At 43.4% G+C, this 15127-nt stretch overlaps 2 protein-coding genes across 13 annotated transcripts in view; one reads left to right on the top strand and one right to left on the bottom strand.

Annotated features, from left to right (window-relative positions):
- The window catches only part of LYRM4 (LYR motif containing 4), a 91826-nt gene extending 88021 nt beyond the window's left edge, over positions 1 to 3805 (bottom strand). For 4 of the 6 annotated variants that reach the window (XR_008731565.1, XR_008731564.1, XM_055706127.1 and 1 more), the window contains exon 1: positions 3672 to 3778. Coding sequence is in view for 3 of the 6 variants with exons in the window: in XM_055706127.1 (XP_055562102.1) it covers positions 3672 to 3757 (86 nt within the window). In the remaining 3 variants the exon portion in view is untranslated. Of the gene's footprint in view, positions 1 to 3671 lie in introns of all 6 variants that reach the window. The other 2 variants (XR_008731566.1, XM_055706129.1) reach the window with 1 other exon arrangement.
- The window catches only part of FARS2 (phenylalanyl-tRNA synthetase 2, mitochondrial), a 249579-nt gene continuing 238257 nt past the window's right edge, over positions 3806 to 15127 (top strand). For 3 of the 7 annotated variants that reach the window (XM_055706120.1, XM_055706123.1, XM_055706124.1), the window contains exon 1: positions 3813 to 3937. The gene's annotated coding sequence lies outside the window, so the exon portion shown is untranslated. Of the gene's footprint in view, positions 3938 to 4324; positions 4987 to 15127 lie in introns of those variants that run through there. The other 4 variants (XM_055706125.1, XM_055706121.1, XM_027799267.2 and 1 more) reach the window with 4 other exon arrangements.

Consider the following 15127-nt stretch of genomic DNA (forward strand, 5'->3'; position numbering starts at 1 on the left):
ACTGAAAAAACAGCTTAACTTTGCTCGGTTTTGTTCTTAGGTTAGCAGAGATTTGCAAAAATCAGATTTACTAGTTCTAAAACCTTGAAGAAATGACTCAGATGAAACTGCATGCATTCAATTAAATTGTTTCCAATGCAAAGCCTGTTTTGACAAATTTTCTTCCCTGATCCTTCTATATGCTGGGTAGTTTCATTAATTAAATCAAATAATATTGCACATTCTAATAGAAAAAACAAATTCCATTAAAATGTGATTTACACAGACAAGAAAAAATGTATCTATAGATCAAACCACAACATCTACCAGTTAACAGAGAACATAATGGATAACTGAAGTAAGTATATAATAAATCAAGAAATACCTTAAACCACCAAAGAAACTATTTGCAGAAAAATTCCAAGAGAGAGACTTAAAGCTTCTGACATTGCTCCTAACAACTAGAAATCAAAAACTTAGAAAGGAGACCAGCCATAAGCACGTCATATTATGTTTCCCAGAACTTATTAGCCACTGTTACAATCTTTACAGGCCAAGAAAGGCCAGGGACCTGAAAATCAATATTGGTTAGCTAGAATCTCTGGAGCTTATCAAAGCCAACCTCCCACTTGAAGCAGGCCGACCTGCAACACGGGTAGGTCAGCCATGGTGCTGTTTGGTTAAACTTGTCAGGAAAACCTTCAAAAACAGAGATGTCATAATCCCTCAGGGTGACCCGCTCTAGTCCTGTGCTAGCCGTCCAGAGAAAACCCTCTTCACCATATTTCCATGTGTTTTGACCACTGAGCTTCAGTCACATTAAACAAACTTTAAAGTTCCTATTATCCTTATTTGCTACTAGATGTGTTTATAACAGCTTTCACAAGTTTATAAATTCTTTTGTTTTCTGCACCAAAAAAGAGACCCAACATGAACCCACTATTTAAATTACAAATGAAATTCTGTTTAGAAATTATCCCTTACATCAATTTAGTTGGGACTGTACTCCAGACATGTTACAAACTGTCAGAGGATGTACTTTTTGGCAACCAAGCAGAAGAAAACAGTATGCTCATTAAGAACCCCTTTTTCGACTCAAAACCTAACATCTTTGCTCTTCACGTATTGATTTTCCTCCAGTACGAAGCACTCTTCCTTCCTCAGGCTGTCTGCATGGGTAACAGGGCAAAAGGGCAGACATGAAATTACTTACAGTCTACTAAATTCTCTCTCCCTGCTGTTAAAACCTGGCCTATACATCTGGGCCTCCAAACACTCCATAACATTTATTGCAGGACCCTGGAGACGCTCCTGTGTCTTGTTATTCTGAAGGCTGTCAGCGATGACCCCAGTTACTTTAAGACACAAATGTTATTCTTCACAGTTATGGCACTAAAAGTCCTTTTGCACGATATAAGAAAATTTGGTACTACCAGGTGACATATATAATACATTTACTAGTTAAGTCACAAAACAAAAATATTGAATTTTCCATCACAGTCTATATGCACACATTTGAGACAAAGCACAGCAGCAAATAAGGAGACAATAACCAGCTGATCATATTCCAGGTGTACACTTACAAATACATACTGTTTGCAATAATAAATGTCTGAAATTCTCTAACCGAAATAACGAATCAATAAGATTAACCTTTAACAGTTTCTACTTGCCTACAAGCTGGTTCTTTACAAAGTCACTCGGTTTACTCCGGGGTAGTACCATATCACATTACAGCAGCCCCAAGGACATAGCAGGACTGCTTATCGTGGCACCAAAGAAGCTAGCAGCGTCTCCATTTTAACTACTGGTGTGGCATAAACACCAAGGCAGAATTGTTGTGATCCCAACAGACCCATAGATATAATAGCTGCTGATTGTTTCCTGCTAGAAACTGCTATTGCTTTTAGTGCTCACAAATGCGTATATACCACAAGATTTTATACAGTTGCTGATTTTATCTAAGGATAGGCCCATCAAAAACTGAGATGTTTCCTTTAAGGAAAAGGAAAACTTGCACTGTGATAGGTGTCCAAAAAAATCAGATAGCCTAGGTAAACATATACCTTACCGAGTTCCATCCTTCCAAACTTGCTAGTGCAAAAACCAGTAAAAGAAACAGAATGAAAAGCTTTATGCTGCATTAAGCAGAGAACTCATCAGTGCACCATTGCCCGATAGTTAGCCTTGATTTGAGCTGCATGCCAAAATTTCCATACAACCAAGACACCTGCAGGTACATACTTCATTTCTGAGGGACCTGGGGAGGTGGGCTGGGTCCCAGATATGGTTTACAGAGAAGAAATGAAAGCGATTTCCCAAGTTCCCTGTGCTCCATCAGCAAGGGGCTGGGCAAAGCGGTCCACATGTGGTCTGTGAGGCTGCTGTCACCAATTACTGGTGCAACCAATGTGAGGTGGTGCTGGCTTGCCTCCTCACACCGCTGTGGACAGTCAGCTTCCTGACTGATCACCCCCCACCACAAACCCATTGCTGAAAACATGCTGTGGCCCAGCCAGGAGCTACATTTGAGTGTTCACCAACTGTACATCTCACAGGCCTCAAGCCATCCCCATTACGTACAGTCCTCTCTGTTAGCCAGAATAACGGCAAGCTGGGATACTCAGGACAGCGAAGAGCACGACGAAACCTTGATAGCAGGGGATCAAAAGGAGGAGGAAGGGAACACGACGCACACACATGCTGCTATGTGGAGTTAGCAATGTTTATTAGATTCAGCTCTGTTTCAGCCCCACAGACTTTCTTTTAAGGGCACTCCATCACACAGAAGGTTTGGGGAATACTTATGCCTTGAAGAGTGCAGAGCTCACCACAGTTATGCAAGTTCAAAGGCTTCTGTTCCCAGCTCTTGCCAGGCTAGAGATGATTCACAGCAAAAGTAGCTCACATGACTCTGCCTGTGGGTCCAACTGAGCAGTGAAGTGAATAAACTACCAGTGGGTAACACAATTTTGCCAGTGCTGGTGGGGAGGCACCCCCTGTGAGCATAGCAGCTATTTAGCGGAGACCAGGCCTATACCTGTAGCACACAGGCAGAAAACGTTTACCAGAAAACGGTGCATGCCTTTTGCCAGCTGCCAGAGAAGGCAGCCTGCCACGCAGCGCGGCACAGCGCATGGCGAGATGAGCAATGCCTGCTCCCTCGTCACACACAGCACCCTGAGCTCGGACGGCCAGGGTGCCAGGGTTGGGCAGGGAAGCCAGCCTCCTCCAGCACAACCAGGGCCGCAACCTGGCCCCCGCTCCCCCTCACCACTGAAGGGCTGCGTCCACACCAGACACCAGCTTTTTCAGGCTGGGACAATCTCCGTCCCAGCCCCCTCTCCTACAACAGGGAGGGCCCATCGCCGGTGCTTGAGGCAGCCCGGGGCCAGGCACGGGGACCGAGGGCTGCCCCTGCCCTGCGCCCCGACCCCCGCGGGCTGCCGCCGCAGCCGGGCCGGGCCCTCGCTGCCGCCCCCCAGGCACGGCTGGGCCTGGGCGGCCGCCCGCCACCCCCGGGGTGCCCGGCAGTCACGGCTCCCCCACGCCCGCCAAAAGCGAGCCCCCGCCAGGCCTAAACGCCGCCGCTGTTTCACCCCCCGCAGCCACCCCCGCGCCCTCGCGGGGAGAAGCGGGGCCGGGGCCGCTGCCCGCCCCGCAGCCCATCCCCACCCGGGCCGGCAGCGCACCTGTAGTTGTAGCCGCTGAAGCGCTGGCTCTCCCGCAGCAGGGCCCGGTACAACCGCAGCACCTGGGCCCGGCTGGATGCTGCCATGTTGTCAACACCAGGCGGGTCCTCCCGCGGCGAGGCCCCTTTCCCCGCCCGGAGCGCCCGAGGCCGTGCCGGCCCCTGGAGCCGCCTCCCGCCACCCGCGCCGGCCTCTCTGCGCGCCTCCGCGGCGGGCAGGCAGGGGCGGGGGCAGCCGCGCCAGGAGCGGGAGCGCACGGCCCGGCGGTGAGTAGCGGCGCGGCCCGCGGGGCCGAGGGGCAGCGGCTGCTGCTCGGCCTGGGCCCAGGCCAGGCCCGGGGCGGGGGCGAGGCCGTGTCCTGCGCGCCGCAGGGGGAAAAGGCTCTTCCCGCCTGGGGGGGCCCTGAGGGGCGGTGGGTGGCCTGTCCGTGCGGAGGGCCCGGGGCCGCCGGGTCGGCCCCGTCCGTTGCCGCAGATGTGGCGGCTCCGCCGGGCCTCCCTCCCTTACCCTCCGCTGCGAGGTCGCTGCTCAAGCCTTGGCCTGCCCTGGAGCACTGCCGCCGCGTCCCCAGGAGGGGGGGGGCTGCCGGGCTCGGTCCGGGCCGCTGTGCCTGGCCCCAGCGCTGGCGGGGTGGGGAATGGGCTGGAAGGGCCGGGTCACAGGGGAAGGCAAACCATCGTGCTAATAAACTGGTCGGTGATGGTGGCGTGGTTGTGTGCACCCGTGGTTGTGGCGTGGGGAGGTGGGTGCTGGCAGGGCGGCGCTGGGACGGGGCCTGGAAAGAGCAACAGGTGATGTGTGCCTGGTGGTGGCATCGAAATGGCGGTGCGGGTCTGCAGCGAGCCTTCCTCGGTGCCGGTGTGCCAGGGCCCGGTGTGATACTGTCATGGGTGTGCTGTGCCGCTCTCTGTATCCTGCTGTATGTGGAATTCTGTTATTTAAACTAACTTGACCTGTGTAGTTACAGTTTCAGTACTGTTTTAAGTAGTGAGGGTCTGATGGAGCTTAGCAAGCATTTGCTGTCTCTGTGCTTTTATTTTCAATGGGAAGTGTCTATTTAAATACTTAGTATTTTCTTACTTTTTCCACGGCCCTGAGGACTGACCATATGGGTTTTATCAGTGTCCTCCTCTAAGGTTCCCCATTTGTGCAGGTTTTCAGAAAACAAGTGGCTGTGTTGGGTGAATCTAACACATAGGCCCGCATGTGTGGAAACTGGCCTCGAAGAGGGCAGTACCCAGGCAGGAATGAGTGTACACTGTGCCTTTGTGCCGTGCAGTGCACAGAACAACTGGTTACCTGAACCATTTAAAGAGTAGGTTCTGCCTGTTCTTGGTCTTTGTTCTTCTCTCCTGTGAGGCTGGAGCTCTTTTTCTACTTAAGTGCTTCTTTTGTTGCGCATGCCAGAGGCATCCTGATCCTGTTGCTGCTGGAAACAGCACATACTAGCATCTTCTGCTGAAAGTTTTGCCATTGCAGAATAAATGTGACTTTGTAACTTACAGGTATGATGCCCTAGCTGTACTTAATACTGATTTTAAAATATTATCAATAATATGACTTATTTATAGTCCTTACATGGTTCCTTCTTTCTCCGCAGTAAACATGTCTCTGGCAAAAGTGGTTCAATTGCTGCTACTAATTGAACTTACTGTATATGCACTTTGAGTAGTATTGTTTGTGCCAGTTGTACATCAGATGCAATTTACAGTTTATTGCATAGCACTGAAATAGTTCTGTGTCATGAATATAAATACCGTATTTCTGGATGTAAGTATTATAGACACACAAGCGTTTAAGTTGAACTTATCTTTACAAGTGTGCTATGTTTTAGCAGCCTTTTTAGGGTCAGGAAACTGGAATTTTCCATACATAGCAACGTTCTTAGCTATTCTCTTTATCAAAACCAAAACTAGAAATGTTAGAGGAAATGTTATATTTTTGTAGAAAAATGTAAGCAACTGAAACAGTAAGTGTCATGCTTTTGAAGGCCTTCCCTTGTATGTTACAAAACACGTGTTTTGGGCTAGCTTTTGGCAGTCAGAAAGCCAAAATAGGAAAATACAAAGTAGGCATGCTCTTCAGTTGCCTGTGGAGCCAAACGAATTCTCCTTGTAGCCCAAGCCATATTGTTGATGCAGATTGCCACACAGGAAGTGGAGTCGGTCTGAGGTACTGTGCTCCCCTTATCTTAGCAGCTGTTGGTGGCTGGGCACTTAATACGTGTTAAGGCTGAACTCTTGGTTTGTGTCTGCAGATTTATCATCTTCCTTGAAAGCGGCAGCCCTGCCCTTTGTTTTGCTCATGAGCTTCAGACAGCTTGAAAGATACGGATTCATCATGTACAGAGCAAAACCTAGCTTTGAGAGTTCAGTGAAGTTACATAAAATCATTCTGTTGATGAGTGTGGCAGTTATTCTATCTAATTTTACAACAGCCCTCTCTGTTATTGTGAGAAATAGTTTTGATGCTTGAGTCTTCAGCTCTAAATGATGAGTGAGTAATTTGGAAGAAAGAAAAAGGGATTAAGCAAACTTTGTTTACAAGAACACTACTGATTTAATATTTGCTCAGTAATTACAAATTATTTTGAAGTAGCCTCAGTTGCTAGTCTTGTTCCTAAATCCCCCTGACAGTTGTTGTGATACTTTTTTTAAATTATTATTTTTGTTAGATAACCATAGTTTTTCTCTTAAAGAAGCACGGGAACCTCTTATGTTTAGAATAAGCACATGTAATGTACTATCAAATGCAAAGTTAACATAACAAAGGAAAAAGTCCTTGCTCTTGTCTCCCTTTTTTTGGATTAACCTTTATTACACTCAGGGAAGGAAGAACAAATTTTAGCAGAAACTTGTCCTGTTTGTGCAGTTGGATTGGTGCTATTGACTGGCAAAATTATTTTTTAGTGTATTTTGTTACTGTATTTTCTTGGAAACAATGGATTGGGTCTCAGAAGTCCTGTCATTCTGCAGTAGGTGGACATTGCCTCTGCTGTGACTGGGGTACATGTGTTTCTGCTAGACTTCTGTTTAAGTGCATCACTACAAGCCTGCAGAGAATTTGAAGGACTGACATAGCCCAAATGACCACTGTTATCCTGTGATGATGGAGCCCATGTGTGGGGAGGCAGTGATGATCACTTTATTAACTGCCTCCTCATTCCCAAGGAAGAATCCACACCTGAATTTAACTTAAGATACCAGGCTAGGACCAATCAAGACATGGGATGATTTCACCCCTCCCAAACTTCTCTGGTTTAAAACTCAGTGCTGTTTTATTGCTACATTTTATGGAGATGGTTTCCTTACCTGCAGTAATACATATAATCATTGTTGAAGGGGGCTGGTGGATGTTCATTTGTACAGAAGTCTGCTTTTGGCATTTGGTCTGAGGAAGGAGAGTGGCCCGTGCCTTGCCTTTCTGCATTTCTTGGGGTAAATAAGGACTTTGATAATGATATGTCATTTGATAATTATGTAATATCACTATCTGAATAGTTACTAATATTTTAAATATGTAGCTGCTAAAAAAAAAATAAAAATGAGGGGAAGGAATTTGGATTAAATACCTGCAGAAACTGTGGACTGGTGTGAAAGAAAACAGCTGTTATTCTCCAGTATATATTGGATGTTTTGTCATATGCTGCTGAATTGTTCCTTGTGGTACGCTATTTCAGCTTTATGATATGGCACTCAGCACTTAAAGAGAGCATGTGCTTTCCTGGTACACTGCTGTTCATGTTCATTATTTTTCTTTGGAGGTCAGAATAATATTTGATTCTTGTGATACTATAGTTTCTTTTAATTTTTTTGTTTGTTTGTGAAAACGTGCTAACTTTTCCCTGCTGCTGTGGTGTAGTTTCTCTCTCTTCTGTTCCAATTCTTGATGGACAGCATTGTACGCAATTAGAGTCTACCCAGTGTAGAGAAGGACCTTTAAAATAAGGACTATAAATCACAAGAATGTTGGGTTCTTAGTCACAAATGTAACAAACTATAATTGAACCATTCCCTATAGTATGACTTCCACAGGATCAAAAGGAGGCCTTGAATAACTCTGCTTTTTTTTAGAAATATATATTTATTTGGTTTCCCTGTAGAAAAGAACATTTTAATCAGGAGGAGAAACTTCTGTTTTTCAAATTCAGCTGTACTCCTGAATTATTTGTGCGTTTTGGAAAATTCTACCTAAGAGATCAGAGGGAAGAAAAAACCGGGACAGAACTTCTCTCTTAGTCACTTTTTGTGAGTTACCCCATCTCTTTCTGAACTGAATTGCAGAATGTTGTGTATTGTTTAAAGTAAGATTGTAAGAATGGTAGTAATAGGAAAAAAACCAAAAAACAATCCCCCCCCCCTCCCCCCCCCCAAAAAAACCCCACCAAACCCCCACACAACGCGCCCCCCCCCCCCCCCCCCCCCCCCCCCCCCCAACCATGGTGTTTTCTGTTGTAATACTTGGTCATGTAAGGGGAAAACTGTTGATCTCTCATGCTACAGACATCAAATTGAAAGAAACAATGCATTTTTTTTTTCCTTGTTGCCCTCAGTTTTAATTCTCTAATTTTCTGTGGCCATGTGCAACACTGGAGGACTTCATAGGCATTATGTTCCCTGCTAATTATATATCATGCTAAGAAGCTGGACAATTAAGTTCAGCAATTGTGGGGTAACTTCTGGATCAATGACAAGAAATGTTGATATATATACCGTATCAGTTTTGAAAGAGGTTGATACTGCACATGTGTTGGTACAGTACTTTGAAATGCCTGAAATAAAAATGCTACAAAAAAGTTCAGAATTAAAAGGATAATTCCATGTTACAGCAGTAGGCAAGAGAATAAGTAATAGGGGATTAAAATTATGAATGATGCTTAAGTAGTTTGGTGTGTAATGGTTGCATTAAATGCAAATGACACTTCTAACCTTAATGCTGATGGAAATCCAAGTTATTTTTCAAGACAAGAACCCAACAAGAAATGAACATATTTTCACTGTGTGGTTGTTTGTTGTACTTAAATTTTACTCAGAAACCTAATCATGAGAAGCAGGAAAGACAGGCTTTATTAAATGTTCTCATCCATGACTTCATCAATTCAGAAATGCTTTCTTTGGTGCACTTTGTAGTGTTTTTATCTATTTTAGTCTTAAATAACTTTCCTTTCCGTGGGAAAAAATATTCTACTTTATGTTGTATCTTGCTGTTAAATGTTTCTTGATGGTCGGCCTATGCCACTCTCTTCCCAAAGTTTCTCCCACTCTGTAATTTCTGCCCTTTAGTCATGCTGTGTAATTCCTCTCCCTCCTCTGTGATTTACACTGTCATCATATTTCTCAATAGCTGTCACCTAGCCTGTCTAACATTTAGTTATTTTGATTTTTTTGTTTTTCTTCATTTTAGTGGATATTGAATATTTTAGCTTAGAAAGCAAACTTAGCTGTTAAACAAGGACTGATATTTTGTTTGAGAGCAACTGAGAATCTCTTGGTAGCCACCCTTGTGTCTTTTGTAGACTTGTTATTTCCATTTTGCCAGGTTGGTTACAAATGTACTGTCAACCTTTATTTCACGATCATAATTGCATCTGAGATGTCCTGCTAGAGCTAAGTTTTTTCTTCTCTTGAGTTTATTTTTGTCATATATGAATGTGCATATGGATATGTATAAAAGCATGTGTGTAGTTTGTCATGGTGGTAAGGGTCATGCTATTCATCCCAGATTCTCAGTCTTGCAGCTTTGGGGATTTGTGCATAGCCAACGGTGCTGTGGGTTTTTGTCTGGTTACCCTGGTTTTCCCAGGTATGAGAAATCAAAGGCAGCCTGTTGCTTGGGTGCATCCCAGTTCTTTTCCTACTCACCACATTGTGGGCATGGGCTCCCTTGTCAGACAATACTAGGGGTTAGCTCCACTGAAGTCATGAGCTGTGGCTTAAGTCCTTCCCTGAAAATCCACTTCACTAAGCATTTTATTATAAATACATCTTGTGTGATTATTTCCTGAAAGCAGTTCCTAGAACAGAGTATCAGTGAGGGCAGAAGTATCACGTTGCTGTAAGGTGAAGTGGAGCTGATGTAAGAAAACACCTTTTCCAAGGTAAAATAAAATGGGACATGTGGAGGTCACAGATTTTTTTTATTTTTTTAGGGAAAGAAAGGTTAAGAAAACTGGTTTACAATGGATGTGTAAAGCAGCAAGGATTAAGTGGATTGTAAGCAGGCTATCTGTTTAGTTTTCTGACTGTCATGAGGGGAGGGGGAATATAATTTCCTGGTTGTAAAGCATTTTCATTTTATATGATGCTATGCATTTATGTGACTTTTTGTTCTGGTAGGTTGGACTTTTGGTCCAGAAAAAAAAAAACACCTAAGAGTTTAAATATGAAGCTGAAACAAAGAAATCTAAAGAGAGTATTTCTGGAGAAGAAAAGAAACTGGAGCAACATTTTCATTGAAATGAGGAAAATGATATACCCATACTAGTGAATCGTAGTAATGTTAGAGTTTGATAACTTAATTTTGAGTGATCCTTGAAATTTTTGATTTTTCATCTTGTATACTATCAATTTTATGTCCCCAGAGCTCTGGCCAGCATTAATGGTACTGGATTAGGGGCATGTTTCTAAATGTATTATGCTCCTGATGCATTTTTAAGGGAAGAGGAGTTGTCAATATTTCATAAAATCATTTAGGCTGGAAAAGACCTTTGAGATCATAAAGTCCAACCATTAACCCAGGACTGCCAAGTCCATCACTAAAACATGTCCCTAAGCACCGCATCTATGCGTTATCTTAAATATCTTCAGGGGTGGTGATTCTACCACCTCCCTGGGCAGTCTGTTCCAATCCTTCACCACCCTTTCAGTGAAGAAATTTTTCCCAATATCCAACCTAAACATCCCCTGGTGCAAGTTGAGCTGTTTCCTCTTGCCCGCCACTTGTTACCTGGGAGAAGACACCAACACCCCCATGCCTACAGCCTCCTTTCAGGCAGCTGTAGAGAGAATAAGGTCTACCCTCAGCCTCCTCCTCTCCAGACTAAACACCCCCAGTTCCCTCAGCTTCCCCTCACAGGACTTGTGCTCCAGACCCTTCCCCAGCTCCGTTGCCCGTCTCTGGACACGCTCCAGCACCTCAGTGTCTTTCTTGCACTGAGGGACCCAAATCTGAACCCAGGGTTCAAAGTGTGGCCTCACCAGGGCCCAGCACAGGGGACAATCACTGCCCTAGTCCTGCTGGCCACACCGTTTGGATACAAGCCAGGATGCTGTTGGCCTCCTTGGCCACCTGGGCACACTCCGGCTCATGCCCAGCCGCCTGTCAGCCAGCACCCCCAGGCCCTTTCCCACCAGGCGGCTTTCAGCCACTCTGCCCCCAGCCCGCAGCGCTGCGTGGGGCTGGTGTGACCCACGTGCAGGACCCAGCACTGAGCCTGGTTGAACCTCACACCACTGGCCTCGGCCCATCAGTCCAGCCTGTCCAGATCCCCCTGCAGAGCCTCCTGCCCTCCAGCAGATCAGCACTCCCCCCCCAGCTTGGTGTCATCTGCAAACTGACTGCGGGTGCACTTGATCCCCTGGACCAGATCGTCAATAAAGATATTAAACAGAGCTGGCCCTGGCACTGAGCCCTGGGAACACCACCTGTGACCGGCTGCCAGCTGGAGGTAACTCCGTTCACCACCACACTTGGGGCTCGACCATCCAGCAGCTGTTCACCCTGCCTAGAGCACACCTGTCGCAGCCACCAGCAGCCAGTCTCCAGGAGATGCTGTGGGAGACAGTGTCAAAGGCTTTACTAAGGTCCGGGCAGACAACATCCACAGCCTTTCCTCATCTACTATGTAGGTCCTCTTGTCATAGAAGGAGATCAGGTTCATGAAGCAGGACCTGCCTTTCACAAACCCCCGCTGGCTGGGCCTGATCCTCCTGTTGTCCTGCACGTGCCGCATGATGGCACTCAGGATGAGCTGCTCCATAACCTTCCCGGCACGGAGGTCAGGCTGACAGGACTGTAGTTTCCCAGAACCTCCTTCTTGAATTTTCTTACTTGCCTTCACACTTGTAGACAGAACTTTGTTTTTATTTTATTTATATTTCAATTTTTTTATATCTGGGGTGGCTGTACCAAAATTTGTCTTTCAGCCAGTGCCTGAAGAGAAGAAACAAAAGCACTGACTGAAGGTAATGGGCAAAGGCAGCAGAGCTGAGAATTATCTCTGCTTGTGGGCATGTAATTACAAATAAATTTAGTTTTCTGAATCTCTCTTTGACACCAGCACTGCCTGCCTTTTGAGGTTGTAACAAGTTTTTAGTCCTTCCCATTTTAATAATAAAAAAATATCTGTTCATCTTCAGCAACTGTTAGACGTGTGCAAACCAGGTGTGCTAACTGACTTTGCTTTCCAGATAGAATTCATGTGTTTTCTCATTCACATGAAGAAAATAATGAGACTTGAGATATAAAGGTAGATAGATAATAATAATAGGTATATAGGTAGAAGATGATACTCTTCTGAAGGACAAATTCTAGCACCTTTATATGGGAGTATATGCATAATCCCTTTGAAATCTGTCCAGCTACCTAAGCAGTTACGTTACTGTTTAGTGTGAGAACAGGTGGCAGAATTAGGTTCTCTTTACTTTACCAATCACTTTTAATTGAAACAAATTAGAATCCAGCATAGGATGCTCTGATGAATGCCAGTGAGCTCTTTGGAGAGACAATAGTTAATGGCCTTACAAACCCTGCCATTAATCTTCCAGTCTGTTAGGTTCCTGTCCCTGTAGCAGAATAAGCTAAAGGCAATGGGTGTTCATGGCTCTTCATAAAGTTTTGTGTCTTAGCTTAAACTGTGGATGAGGGTGGATTAAGGTGGGGATGCAAACCTATGAAATGGAGCTTCCAGCTTTCCTATAGGGATGGGTTTCACTTTCTGCAGAAAGACACAAGAGGAATGAGGGAAGAAATAGTTTTAAGTACTGTTCTGGGAAGATTTGAAAGTTCATCTGTCTGAAGTCCTGGATTAAGTATCTCCTTGTATTTCTGTGATCAGCTTTTTCAGGTATGCTTATGTAGCCTAGGATCAGTTTTGCCCAAGATCAGGTTGGCTGGTTTTTTTTCTTGTGGCACTATACATTCTTTGTTTCCTTTTATTTATTTTTATGCAGGTGACTTTCATAATTGTTTAACTTTTGTCTTGGGTTTGTTTTGGTTTGGGTTTTTTTGGAAATGATTCCTGGTGAAGTATGTGTGCTACATCTAAAATGGAGAAAAACAGATAAACAGAGCAAATTATCAGGGTTATTACAGAGACTTAATGGTGTGTCTTAATTTTTTTTGTGTATGATTTCAAAATTGGTTTGCTGTTCAAGACAGTGTTCAAGACCTTCATTGAGAGTGTTCTTATTTTTGAGTGTATTAACATAACTTTTATTGTCTTCTTACTTATTTTGGCTGTAAACGTAGCTTTCTTTGAACCACTTGTTTAAACTTTGATTTTATTATACTAATTAATTTCAGGGTGAAAAATTGCATAGTTCATTATACCAGCTCTTCCCTTTGGAAGATAATATTCTAAAATGGACAGATATGGTATTGCACATGTAAAATTATCAGATAATGAGGAGCTAATTAAATATCAGCTTTGTATAGCTTTGTTGAACTTAGAAATCTACTTGCTTTTTATGTTGGCACAATAGCTTTTTCAAGTTTTATGGAAGCAAGTTGTTCTGAACAGATAAAGATGTTGTTTGATGAAGGTTAGCTTTTTCTGTTTTCCTTTCTGTCCCTCTCCCTCCGTGCATAGATTGTGATTCTTATTCCCCCCCCACTTCCACTCCCAATGTATCTTATTGTGATACTGCCATTTTGTCAACATTTTCTTGTGGGAGGTTATATTCTTAGTATTATATTAATTCTACAAGCAGAAACTCTGCTGGATAGATGAAAACTTGAGCTAAGTATGTAGGAACATCATGTTTATTCTAGTTTCTTTTATCAGACTCCCTATGTTTGTTTTTTAAATTATAAACACCATTTAAGACATATTGCACATTCTACCAAATCCTGTTTCCTCACCTAATAGTAGGAATTCACTTGACCCCAGTGTCCCCTGACTGCTCTCATTCCATACCCTGAGTGACAGAGCCTGCTGGGCCTGTATGGAACTCGCAGTTTGCAACATGCTGAAAGATCAATTCTACAAATGTTTTTAAAGAAAAAATAAGAACAATTATTATGTTTAAATTTTGATTCTCTCTGTGCGTAATGGACATGGCATTAACTGAAGATTGGTTTGTCATATATGACCTTGAGCTATCATAACACATTATTTTTCATGAATAATAAAGATTTGATTTTTTCTTACTTTCTTTCTCCTCCTAACTTGTATACCTTCTTCCTCCCAGTTAATGTGTATATCTTGCCTCAAAATACAAGATGAGGGGATGTTGCCTTTTGTTATCTAAGGACTGGATGGAGAAATCCTCTCTGTGCCATAGTTTGAGACGTGATTTCCTGAGCTCTATCTAAATTTTCTTTCTAAATTTTCTATCTACATTTTCTTTCACTGAGGCTTGCTCTGGAGGGAAGTGTGACTTTAAAGTATCTGGTGCCATGGAAGGGTTCTCTTGACATAATTAAAATATATGGCTTCCTCAAGGCCTTTCAAACAAAGGTTTTATTTTGTTCTTTGTGCTGTGCTTTATCTGGGATTAGGATATTGACATTAGCAAGCCTTATAGGAGATATGATTCTATGATACGCTATATGGTAACATTAAAGATAATAAAGCATGAAGCTGCTTGGGAGCCCAGTATCCTAAGGGTGCTGTGAGCCCTGGACTCATATATATCCTATTTTCCAACATTAATGACAAAGAAGTTGGTGATAGTAGTCTTGTTCTTGTTACTGTAATACTCTCAAACTTTTTTTTTTTTATCTTGTGGTAGCAGGACTGGACAGAAACACAATTTAAACATATTTTAAGGTGTACTTCCTTGCTTTGCTTGCTACAGAGTATCATGGAACTAGTCCTTTAACAAGTTATAGGAGATGTCAGCACCTCTTGAACACTGTGAAGGTAGTAGTGTTCAAATACAGTGTGACGAGGTAGGTGTGCCTGAATATGTATGAATTAATCCAAGCTGTAAACTTGAACTGAACCAGAGCACAGCTGTATCGGGGAAAAAACAAATCCATTTTCAAATTTGACTTGTATTTATTTGAATAGGCAGAACTTTAAATTGAGGGGGTTTATTATAAAATTTCACGTGAGTATTTCTCAGCAGTATTGTATATAAGTGTCACTTGTTGCAGTTTAGTATTTTTTTATAAAAATACTTTCACTTTTTTTTACCCATAAGCTTTAAACATAGTTAATGCACTTTAGCAACAGTTACAGAAAATTTTTCATAATATAAGTAGAATATTTGTAGATCGTGTTTTCTGTCTTT

Source organism: Falco cherrug, chromosome 3 (assembly GCF_023634085.1).
Source record: "Falco cherrug isolate bFalChe1 chromosome 3, bFalChe1.pri, whole genome shotgun sequence".
Taxonomy (NCBI): domain Eukaryota; kingdom Metazoa; phylum Chordata; class Aves; order Falconiformes; family Falconidae; genus Falco; species Falco cherrug.